The 12,049-nt window shown below is 38.6% G+C and overlaps 1 protein-coding gene across 1 annotated transcript in view; it reads right to left on the bottom strand.

Moving 5' to 3' along the window:
- Window positions 1-12,049, bottom strand: part of HELB (DNA helicase B) — a 43,429-nt gene that overhangs the window by 22,337 nt on the left and 9,043 nt on the right. Inside the window, exons 4-5 of the mRNA XM_056798431.1 lie at window positions 9,461-10,333; window positions 4,470-4,671 (exon numbers count right to left, since the gene is read on the bottom strand). Coding sequence (XP_056654409.1) covers window positions 4,470-4,671; window positions 9,461-10,333 — 1,075 coding nt within the window. The remainder of the gene's footprint in view (window positions 1-4,469; window positions 4,672-9,460; window positions 10,334-12,049) is intronic.

Below are 12,049 nucleotides of genomic sequence, written 5' to 3'. Positions count from 1 at the left end.
TATTCCAGATAGCTCTGCCTGGGGGGAGGGAGAATTGGTGTTACTCTTTATCTGTTCCCTCTCTCTCAATTACCTGTCAAAACTTTGGTTCCTTGATTCCTTGCTAGTATACCTGTCCTCACTCTGCCATTATGGCAATAAGGACCAGAACTCAGTTCTGTCCCTCCTGCTCTGAATAGAGGAGGTAGAGGTAGAGGAAAGCAGAAGACTGCTTTGCTGGAGTAACAATGCCTGTGCTACATAGCACTTACACAATTCTCATTACCAGGAGAATGTTTAAACCACACACAGGCCAAATCTCTTTAGTATAACTGTCAACTTCCTTTTGGCCTGGACTTTCCTCACAACCTTCCTGTTAACTTTCAAGAAATTATATGCATACAAACAAAAGATTATGTTACTTACAAAATGTTTCTTTGTCAAAATAGGTTTCCTATATAGTCAATGGATATGAACATAAGATTTACAAAAGAAATCCAACACTACAAACATCCAGATAGTTGTTTGTTTGTTTTAAACCCTTACTGTATATTGGCTCCAAGGCAGAAGAGTGGTAAGGGTTGGGCAATGGGGGTCAAATGACTTGCCCAGGGTCACACAGCTAGGAAGTGGCTGAGGCCAGATTTGAACCTAGGACCTACCATCTCTAGGCCTGGTTCTCAATCCACTGAGCTACCCAGCTGTCCCCCAGATAGTTTTAAGTGAAGATGAACTTAAGAAATGTCAGTTTCTTACAGTTACCCATTAGTCACCCAAGTTCCCCAAATTAAATTTAAGATGGTAAATCCCAATGCTGGCAGTCTATAGCGAAACAGGCACACTTTTACACAGCTGCTGTAAAGTCTAAAGGGACTATTTCTCTTTAATATTCAACAAACTTTTGTCAAAGACCTATCATGCAGACACCACTGGGATATAAAGAGGGAAGAGGGAATAGTTCCTGCCCTCATAGAACATAAAAGCTATTAGAAGAGCATGATATTTATACAAAGTATAATACAAAAGGATATATGGGAAGTTCATGAGAGATACAAAGGGTTGCTATGACCTCTGAGAGTGGAAGACTGGTCACTGTTGGAGGGCATCAGAAGCCAACATCTGAGCAGGACTTCAGAGGAGAATTATAGGCCTATAAGAATTTGTTCCAAGGGGCTTTGGACACCTTCTAGACACATGGTGGTGAACCTATGGCATGCATGCCAGAGGGGGCACTCAGAGCCCTAGCCTGGGCACAGGGTTTACCAGAGTTTATAACTAGAAAGACAGAGGCACATTACCTTCCCCTTCTCCACAGGTGCCTAAGGACATTTCCCACATCACCCACCCCTCTAAAAAGTTCACCATCATTGTTTTAGTTGAACCTGTATCTGAACAAGAATTCTCTCAACTCTCTTCCCAACAAGTGATAATCATCACCTGATTTTTGCCTGAAGAGATCTAGGGGCACATACTTAATTTTACTTAGCAATAATTAATAATTAGGAGGTTTTTCTCTCATATCAAGTCTAAATCTGCATCTTTGAAAATGCCTTCCATGACTCTTAGTCTTATACTCTGTGGCCCAGGAAAACCTAATCCCTTTTCTTTATGGCAGACCTTCAAACACTGGAGGACAATTAACTTTATGCTTCCTTCCCCTCCTCTACCATTCACCAAGTCTTATCTTTGTCAAGCCAAATATCCCAACTCCTATCCAATAATACTGAGATGAGATCAAGGTATTTTCAATCCTTTTATGGCCCTCCTCTGAACTCAACACAATACTCTAGATGCAGCCTGATAATGGCCACACCAACTATATATTGGAACAATCGCTATATTCCTGGAGGTTGTGCCTCTCTTCATGGACCCTAAGATCCATTAGCTGTCTTGTCTGCCACACCATACTGTTGATTCATAATGATCTTACAGCTTACAAAAAGAAAAACCCTAATCTTAATCTTTTTTCAGACCATTTTCTTGACAGGACTCGTAATTATCAATAAAGTGCATGTAATTCTCTCTCTCAGAAAGAGACAGACACACACATGCACTTACTTTTTTCTCTCACTCTATGGGGGAAAAGTGAATAGGGTTTCAGTCATTGGAAAGAGTGAAAGTAAAGAAATGGATGCAATGGGTAGTATAATTTAACGGTGGAGCACACATGGAAAGTAAATGAGAAGGCTAGAAAGGGAGCGGGACCAGAATGAGCCATGACTTAGCCAATTAACAAGTCTGGACTGAACTTTATTTTACATGGGGCTGCTGAAAGCTTTTGAGCAGAAGTGACAGGCTGAGATCTGTTCACAAGGACGGTTATTAAAACAGCATTTTATCAAAGAAGAATTGGAACAGATAAGAAAAGAGGTAAAAAGACCATTTAGGAGGCGACTATAACCACCTAGAGATGGTCACAATTGATAGCTGCAGTGTAACTAAATAGAAGATAAAAGCAAGATATTATAGAGGCAGCATCAACAGATTTTGAGAACTGATTGGATACAAGAGCTGAAGGAAGTCAATTATCACTGTCAAACCTAAGTCAAAAAAGGGGTTGTCTTAAGGGACAGAGATGAGTTCAGATTTGAATACACCGAATTTCAAATGTCAATCAAAAGACAAATCAAGTTTAGAAAGAAAGATCAAGGAGCTCCCCTTATTAGAATGTAAGTTCCTTAAAGGGATTGTCTCAGTTTTAATGTGTATCCCCAATACTCAGCACACACTTGGCCTGCAGGAAGTATGCTGTGTTATCTGCTTGACTTAGCTCTTATTATTATAAATTTGATGCACATATCCTAAGAGAAGGAAGTTAGGCTTAGGGAGTTATTTGGAAAAAACTAGTCCACTATACCACCATCTTGCTAACTGTATCATTGCCTCTCCTCTAGGCCAAGCCTAAGTTAGGCCCAATGAGTGATTCAACTTCAAGAGTTCAAATGCAATGAGGCATTTGTGATCTGTAAAATGCAATAAAAATAATCTTACTAATAACAATATTAAAAGAATTTACCTTAAGTTACAAGAATATAAAATGTCATTTCCTCTTTATTTCTATAATTACTGTAGTAATTAATCACATTAGGTCAGAAACTCAAGAATGATCTGCAGGCAATAGGTGCTCAGGTACAATCCCTGATCTGAATTCCCACTTGATTAACTATTTCTGTGCCTGAGATGGCAAGTAAAACTAAAGACCGTCATCTTATTCCCATCAAGAACTGGCCCAATACCTGCTTATTAGCCCCTTCTCTTAGAATAGTATCAAAGAACTGAATCTGAAGATCCCATTTACTCTTTCTACTCCCAGCCCACTCCCCCAAAATAACCTTCCTGTTCATATTTCAAAGTTAGGTCAAGGGGAACTGGATCCTGTCTGGCATCCTCAAAGACTTTGTACACCAGGCAAGAAGAAAATATTGATTCTATTAGGTACAAAAGGAAAAGAAGTATAATGTAATGGGGATAAGGTGAGGTGTAGGGCAGGTGGAAAACAGATTGCAAGTCTAGAGAGGAGGGCACTTCAGTGCTCAGGGGGGAAAAAGGAATAGAAACAAACGTGGCTGGGGTGAGTTCTTGCCCTGTGGATTTTATTCTAGACAGAGGACTCAGGTCCCAATCATCTCCGAATTCAAGGAAGCTAAGGATATCCTTTTCTTCCTTAACACCAACTACTCTTTTTCATACGCCTATTAATTCAACTGATTTGGTTTATTTGTGAATCCATTTCACATCATCTTGCCTCCCACTCATTGTTCCAACTTTCCTTATGCCTAGAATAGGTCCCTAAATCACCCCCAACCCTACCCATACCCATACCCATACCCAAACCCAAATCTCCATTACTTAAAATCCTATCCACCTTTCAGAACCCATCTCAAATACAGACTAACCAAATCCAATCCCTACCCATTCAATCACTCTAAGCACTATTACAAAAAAATGAGATTATTTTAGCACTTTATATATTTCATAACATTTTTTCACATTATAAGTTTCATTTCAAGCTAAGAAAAGTTCAACCCCTTCATTTTACGGATAAGGAAACTGAGGCAAAATGAGGTTATTACTTGCCCAAGGCTATACATACAATAGTACTCAGGACTTCAAGTACCAAATGCAGTACTCTTCCAACTACATTACCTCCATGCCTCTGCCTAGCCACACCTATTAGAGGGCAGGGATCATAGCTCATGTATCAATGTAACTTCCTTAGCATCTAAAACAGTGATGCTTTATACATGATAGAATTTCAGAAAAGGGTTACTGCATTGTATTAACCAATCTAGCTTTCACATGACCCCCTTTGACACCACTAGCATACATGGTATCTCCTGGATATGGCCCTGACATACTAGCAACCTCGAGTTTTCAGCTGGCCTACAAGAGTATTATATATTTGTATTGAGAGTATCATAAAGTAGCTAATATACAAAACTGCAACTAATTTAAAAATGCATTTCAGATTCTAGCCATTTTTGACTTACCAAGGATAATCAGCTTCTCAAGTCTGGCATGTTTACGCAACAAGTTTAAAACTGATCTGAAGACTGCTATGCCAACCAAGCTCCCTTCATCCACAACAAGAACTCTCACTGAAGAAAACTTCCATGAGATTTTCTTCTCTGATTCCATGTTTTCCTTCAATTTCTTAACTATTTTCTGCCATGAATAGAAGCTGTATTTTACCTACAAATAAAGCATAAAATACCAAATTCAACACAAATTTTTAAATCACTTTTAAAATTTCTCCATACAATGTCCATCTGACATAGTCACAAAAAATAACAAGAAAAAGTCAGGGTAGAGAATATAGAGATTCACAATGACATTCACAAATCTGGCATCTAACCCTTTAAATTTTTGAAAATGACTATAATATACCCCACTCCTAACCCTGTTTTCTCTTCCTGGTTTCTTTAATGATCTCTGTATGATACAAACTCAAGAACCCTCACTATCCTCGGGATCCTCCTTAGCTTACCCATAATGTCCTTCCTACACTGTGGCCTACAGTGTGGCCCCCAGAACAGAATACAATTAAGTCAGATGTGGTCTATTCTTTTAGAATGTTCTACTCTAGACAATATCAGCCAACAGTATATTAAGTGCCCCTGTCATCGAGGAACTTAGTATCTAAGTGGGGGAGATAAATGTGTATATCATATGCACATTAAAAACAGATGTCAGGTAATTATAGAAGGAAGACTTCAGCACAGAAATGGGTAAGAAATATCAGGAAAATACCATGGAGAAGGTGGGACTTGAGTTAGGCCCCAAGGAAACTGGGGATTCTAAGACCAGAAGTCAAAATGGAGAGAAAGCATTTCAGAGGTAAGGGCCAGAGAATTTATACAAAGGTAAAAAGAACAGGAAGGTGAGTGCCTCATATAAAGAATACTAAAAAAGATAATTTAGTGTGATGCATAAAGGTAAATAATGTCACAAGGTTGGAAAAGTTAGAGTCATACTGTGAAAGACTTTAAATAGCAAAAAGAGGAGTTTATATTTCATCTTACATGTAAACTGGGAGCAGCTCCTACAGCAAGAAGTCTTAACATGGGGCCCATATTTTTCTCTCAATATTCTGAAAACTCGAGGGCAGCTGGGTAGCTCAGTGGATTGATAGCCAGGCCTGGAGACAGGAGATTCTAGTTCAAATCTGAACTTTCTCCTCTGGTAAGTCACTTAGCTCCCATTGCCTAGCCCTTACCACTCTTCTGTGTTGGAACCAATACTTAGTAATTCTAAGAAATAAGGTAAGAGGGGGCAGCTGGGTAGCTCAGTGGATTGAGAGCCAGGCCTAGAGATGGGAGGTCCTAGGTTCAAATCTGGCCTCAGCCACTTCCCAGCTGTGTGACCCTGGGCAAGTCACTTGACCCCCATTGCCTAGCCCTTACCACTCTTCTGCCTTGGAGCCAATACACAGTATTGACTCCAAGACGGAAGGCAGGGGTTTTAAATAAAAATTTAAAAAAAAAAAGAAATAAGGTAAGAGTTTAAAAAAAAATCTGATAACTTTCAATAGAATTGGTTACCTATAATCTCATGCATTTAAGGATACTATTCTAAGAAGGCTTTTCCAGACCATGGCTGTCAAAGGGGTCCAACACACAGACACTGCCCCTGCCCTAGAGTTTTCTGAATAGGAGAGAGGCAGCATCAGCCCATACTGTAGTAAAAGTAATCTGGCAACAACATAGGACAGAGTGGAGTGGGGAAGAGCTTTGAGGTAGGAGGTCCAATGAAGAGGCTTCTGCAATGATCCAAGTAACAAGTGACAAGGTTGGCAGGCCTATGAATAGAGAGAACAGAACAGACATGAGAAATGTTTTAGAGGTAGAAAACACAAGAAGGAAAGAAATAAGCATTTGATAAATGCCTGTTATATGCCAGGAACTGTGATAAGCATTTGAGAAATATCTCCTTTGATCTTCACAACAACCCTAAGAGGCAAGTTCTCATTTTACAGGTGAAACAAAAAGATTTGAACTCATCTTCCTGACTCCCAAGCCTAGCACTCTAAGCTGCCTCTGGTTGTACATGTGGTACCAATAAAAGGTGTTTGGGAGAGGAAGGGGGACAAGGAGGATAGGGAGGGCACAACTACCTACAATCAGGAGGATATAGATAGACATTAATCTTTAGTTTCCTTTCTAATACTATATATTTTGTTTTATGTATTTGAAAACATTATCCTGAGAAGGGGTCCATAAGCTTCACCAGACTGCCAAAGGGGTCCACGACACAAAGCAAGCTTGGTCTGGGGGCACAACTAAACACAATGGTGGTGGTTGCAGGGATGCAGATTTCAACTTACTCTAAGAGAAAGCTTCTTAACAATTTGAGTTGTTCTCTGAGGTATCACCTCACAACTAGCAGATTGGCTAACATGGCAGCAAAGGAAAGAAATGAATGCTGGAGGGGATGTGGCAAAGTCAGGACATTAATGCACTGCTGGTGGAGTTGTGAATTGATCCAACCATTCTGGAGGGCAGTTTGGAACTATGCCCAAAGGGCGATAAAAGACTGTCTGCCCTTTGATCCAGCCAGAGCACTACTGGGCTTGTACCCCAAAGAGATAATCAGGGAAAAGACTTGTACAAGAATATTCATAGCTGAGCTCTTTGTGGTGGCAAAAAAACTGGAAAATGAGGGAATGCCTTTCAATTGGGGAATGGCTGAACAAATTGTGGTATCTGTTGGTGATGGAATACTATTGTGCTAAAAGGAATAATAAAGTGGAGGAATTCCATGGAGACTGGAACGACCTCCAGGAAGTGATGCAGAATGAGAGGAGCAGAACCAGGAGAACATTGTACACAGAGACGGATACACTGTGATACAGTCGAATATAATGGACTTCTCCATTAGTGGCAATGCAGTGATCCTAAACAACTTGGAGGGATCTATGAGAAAAAACATTATCCACATTCAGAGGAAAAAGAATGGGAGTAGAAACACAGAAGAAAAACAATGGCATGATTAGATGGGTCAAGAGGATATGGTTGGGGATGTAGACTCTAAATGAACATCCTAGTGCAAGCATCAACAACATGGAAACAGGTTTTAATCAAGGACACATGTAATACTCAGTGGAATTGCACAACAGCTACGGGAAGGGTGGGGGGGAGGGAAGGGAGGGAAGGAATATGATTCTTGTAACCAAGGAATAATGTTCTAAATTGACTTAAATTAAAGAAAAATTTTGAGTTATTCACAAATGCACTGAGTTATTTCAAGAGGTAGTAAGTTCCCTGATATTGGAGACTTGCAGGAGAAGGCCAGATGACCACTCGTCAGGGATGTTCTAATTTAAAAGGAACGACTTTCCATCCTTCTACTCCCTCAGCACATACTTCAAGAGTGTGTTGTACAAAATTCTATGAAATCTCTTCCAATTCTGGTTCTGTGATTCAGGTAAATACTCCAAGTCTTTGTCTTCCTATCTGCAGCATTAGCAAACTGGCCTAGAGGAGCTCTAATCTCCCCCTTCAAATTCTACAACTTTATGAAATCTTCCTGAAACATTAGGGCCATTAAGCCACTTTTCTGACAAAAAAAAACCTGCAGTGGCTCCTACAATCCATCAGCATCAAATCAAAATATCTTTTCCCTGATTTGTAGAATATTCCACAATTTCAACCTTGATTTCTGCCAATATTATAATACACATCCTCCACTCCACTTACTATGATCTCCCTATCATTTCCCATTGATACTTTGCTCATGCCATCCTCATGTGAATTATAAAATATCAGTTAAAAAGGACCTCATGTCATAAAACCCAAACTATATCTTAACAATAAATTTCTTTCCTAAAAAAAAGAAAAAGAAATTTCTTTCCTATCACCTCACCTCTATGTGAAGACTTCTTGTGATGGTGGATTCCCAACCACCTAGGAAACCAGTCCACTTCACATTTGCACATTGCTAATTACCACTGCCAACCAAGCAGAATCTCTCTAAAGAAAGATCCTTGATATGACTCTAGCAGCATGCATGCTACTGGGGCCCCTTTAATGTCTTCTCAAAATTTTAAATCCTTGTCCTTTCACCTGATAAACCTCATTATGTCATGACTCCCACTCCCCTCCCATTCCTGTTCCTCTTCATCTGAATGCAGCTAGGTAGTATCTTTCCTAGAGCTGAACACAGTTTGCCAGAGGAAATCTAACCAAATCAAAGTACAAGAACCTCTGGCATTCTGAACAGTATGCCTCTATAAAGACTAAAAGTGATATTGAATTTTTTTTGGCAGTAATATCATGCCACTAATTCACATCCAATTTGCAATGCATTAAAACACTCAGATCCTTTTCACATGAACAACTGTCACCGTCATGTAGGCTGACTTTTTAAACAGTGTAAAATTGGATATTGGTCTGTTATAATTCTTATTAGTTTTAACCCATAGTAGCCTGGAAAGGTCATTTTAGCTCTTGACTCTGGCAAGACACATTTAGGCAAACCTCCTCTCCCAACTTCAAGTGTTCAATCAAGAATGTTACCAAATAAGACACTTAAAAAAAGTTTTAATGCTAGTAGGACCATGGGCAAATCCCTGAAGCCCACCACTAAATTATTTCTCGCAGGCTGACCCGAAATATCCTCTCCTCCTATTCTACAGCGACCTAAATCCTACTCACTACTCACTCTCCAAGGGCTTATTCTTATCTTACTTCTTCCCCAGATACTTACCTTTCTCATCCCTATATATCATTTAGTCCAACCTTCTCAGTTTAGTGTTCTTCTAGATGTAAAATCCTAATTTTAATTCTAGATCAGTGTGCTAATGAATCATCTCTACGGTTCTTACAAAATTCATGAATCAGTCTCCTTCAGTCTCACACATTATAGAACCAATAACAACTCTTCCCCCTGTTAGTTGAGACTAACTACAACTAAGAACAGCTCTTTTAAATCTTTTGCTTTGCCTAATGAGGGAGTTTTCATAGATATAAAAAGAAGTTTTAACCTGATGTAATGTATAAGCAGGAAGGCAAGTCTTCTCTCTCAGTAAACTAGCAGCTTTACCAGTGGGTGCTGTGAGTAATACTTCTATACGCTTATTATCCTTCCATTTACTTTGATGAACAAAAGTGTCCCACTCTTCTGGTGTACCCAAGTCTAGCGCAAAATCTTCGCAAGCTTTCCGCACTTCTGCCTTTTCCATTTGCTCCAAATGCTTAAAGAGATGGCTAACAATTGTGGTTTTTCCACAGCCACCTTTTCCACTGACGACTGTCACTGCATTAGAACAAATCATTTCTAGGGCAGCCACTTGATCCAGGTCTACTTGTATTTGGTTTGGCATTTCAAAATCATTTTTATTTTCATCAGAATGAAAAACTTGGCTCTGCACGTCCAAAGCATGACCACAATTTTCTGATTTGTCTTCCTGAGGTTTACTGGTGTTTGCTGCAGTATCTCTTTCTGCACACTTAGATTTCTTTGTCTTCATAGATGCAAGAACTTTTTTCACATCCACTTTTAACTTCCATGATGATGTGGTCATGAGGTCATGTACCAAAAAAGCAATATCTCTTTCAGCTTCATAAAGATCAATAAGAAAGATACATTCTTTCTCATTTGTCACTACTTTAATATCTTTCAAAAACTTCAGAGACCACCAAACATCTTGAAATGCTATTTTTCCAGACAATTGAGAGGTTAAGTCATCTTCTTTAACATAAGTGTGTCCATACATTCTACATATCTGTTTCAGCTGATTATATGTTATCAATGCATTCTTCTCCACATTATTAATCTTTTGCAAAAGAAATTCACATTGACAAAATGTCTGCCAAGTTACTTCACACCCAATGAGCTTCAATTCTCTGTAGTTTATCTTTAAAGAAAAAAATACAAGCAAAATAAAAATTTAAGTTCTTTTATAAAACATCATATAAAAAGCCCCATTTCTTTTTAAACACCTATAAGTCATATTGAGGTACTAATTTATGTTAAATTTAACAAAAGAAAATCCATATAAAACACCACTTTTTAATATATTTCACATATACACAAAAGCCTCCTAAATCTGGGGCAGACCTGACTCAGGCCAATAAAGATTCAGGCTGAGGATCAAATTGAAATCAGATACTCCAGAAACTCAAACGTTTAAACAAAAGAAAGTCTACTTAATAGAACAGAAAAGACTCAGTCCGGCTCACTTGTCTCCACATTGCCATGGTGATAACACCAGGTCAGAAACTGGAAGGCTCAGAAATTTGGAAGTCCTCATCGGCTGGGCTTTTGTGCATGGGATTTTTGTCCTACTGCAACAATAGGAGTCTTAAGAAAGGTGCATTTGCTTTTTAAGAAGAAACCAGCAGATGTTGCTCCTACCACATCCAATAATCTTGCAGCAATTATATTCCTGGATATTTGTAGAAGAGGGTTTGTTCTCCAAATCTTTTAAGTCTTATGATAATGATGTTTTTATTAGGGGGAGGAAGAGGAAGCTAGAATAAGAGCCATAGAAGAAGCAGCACTATGGAGAGCAGAAGAAACAATAAGAGGCTGACTCAGTTACCTGGTCAAAAAAAAAAAAAAGACCTGAGGCTCTCATGACTATAACCAGCCTATAATCACATTCACCCTTGGGTCAGAGGGATTGAAGACTGTTTGGTTTACAAACACCCTTTGTAAAGGTATCAATAAGAAATGATACATATATTTCAAGGTGTTTGATGGAGTATTCATTTAAATTTATGATTTAGGTAGAGACACAATTTTCTTCATTTTTCTAAAATGGATAAGTAATCTTAGATATTCCCCAAGGTCATTCAAAATTATAGATCCTTTGGTTTTAAAGATGGAAAAGAACATTAAAGAACAAAGACAACTATGCAAGGGCAAGAGAGGAAAGGGAGGAAATAGCATGAGTAAGGCGGACCAGTTGACCATGAATACCAGTCACTACCCCACCCTTCTTCCCTGTCTTGGATTCCATTCTTAGGAGCCACACTGCCTAATACCTATTAGATGTTTAATAAATGTGAGTGAGATTATATTTTTTGATATTAGAAAGGGATTATATATACATATATATATGTATATATAATATATGTATATATAATGCATAATGACACAGAAAAGAATGAAAGACAACAAAGATAGGTTGGATGAAGTCAGAATGAGTTTTCTAATTTGTATTTTATTTCTTAGACAAAATGGACAAGAATCACTAAAGCAGAGGTCTTTGGAACTATTTTCCTGCCCTCAACATTTTAGCCATATTATAATATAATTGGTTTCCTTTATAATTCTATGCATTTTATTTTTCTCAGAATTATGTTCAAGACTTTAAACCCAGATATCATCAACTCCTCCTCCATGTTAATAGGTGCAAAATACAATTGTTTCTGCCTTCCTAATATAACCCCTTTTTTCCTCTGACATTGCTACCACCCTAGCAAAAGCCTTCATTACCTAACACCAGGATCACTGCAATAATCTTCTGGCAGTTTCCCTAACTTAAGTCTCTTCCCAAACTGTCCATCTCTCACTCAGCTGTCAAATGATCGTACATTGCATGTTTTGTCCAGTGGCTCCCTTTTAT

The sequence above is a fragment of the Monodelphis domestica genome, chromosome 5 (genome assembly GCF_027887165.1).
Source record: "Monodelphis domestica isolate mMonDom1 chromosome 5, mMonDom1.pri, whole genome shotgun sequence".
Taxonomy (NCBI): Eukaryota; Metazoa; Chordata; class Mammalia; order Didelphimorphia; family Didelphidae; genus Monodelphis; species Monodelphis domestica.
The sequence above is the reverse complement of the archived record's forward strand: the minus strand, read 5'-3'. Positions and strand labels throughout refer to the sequence as shown.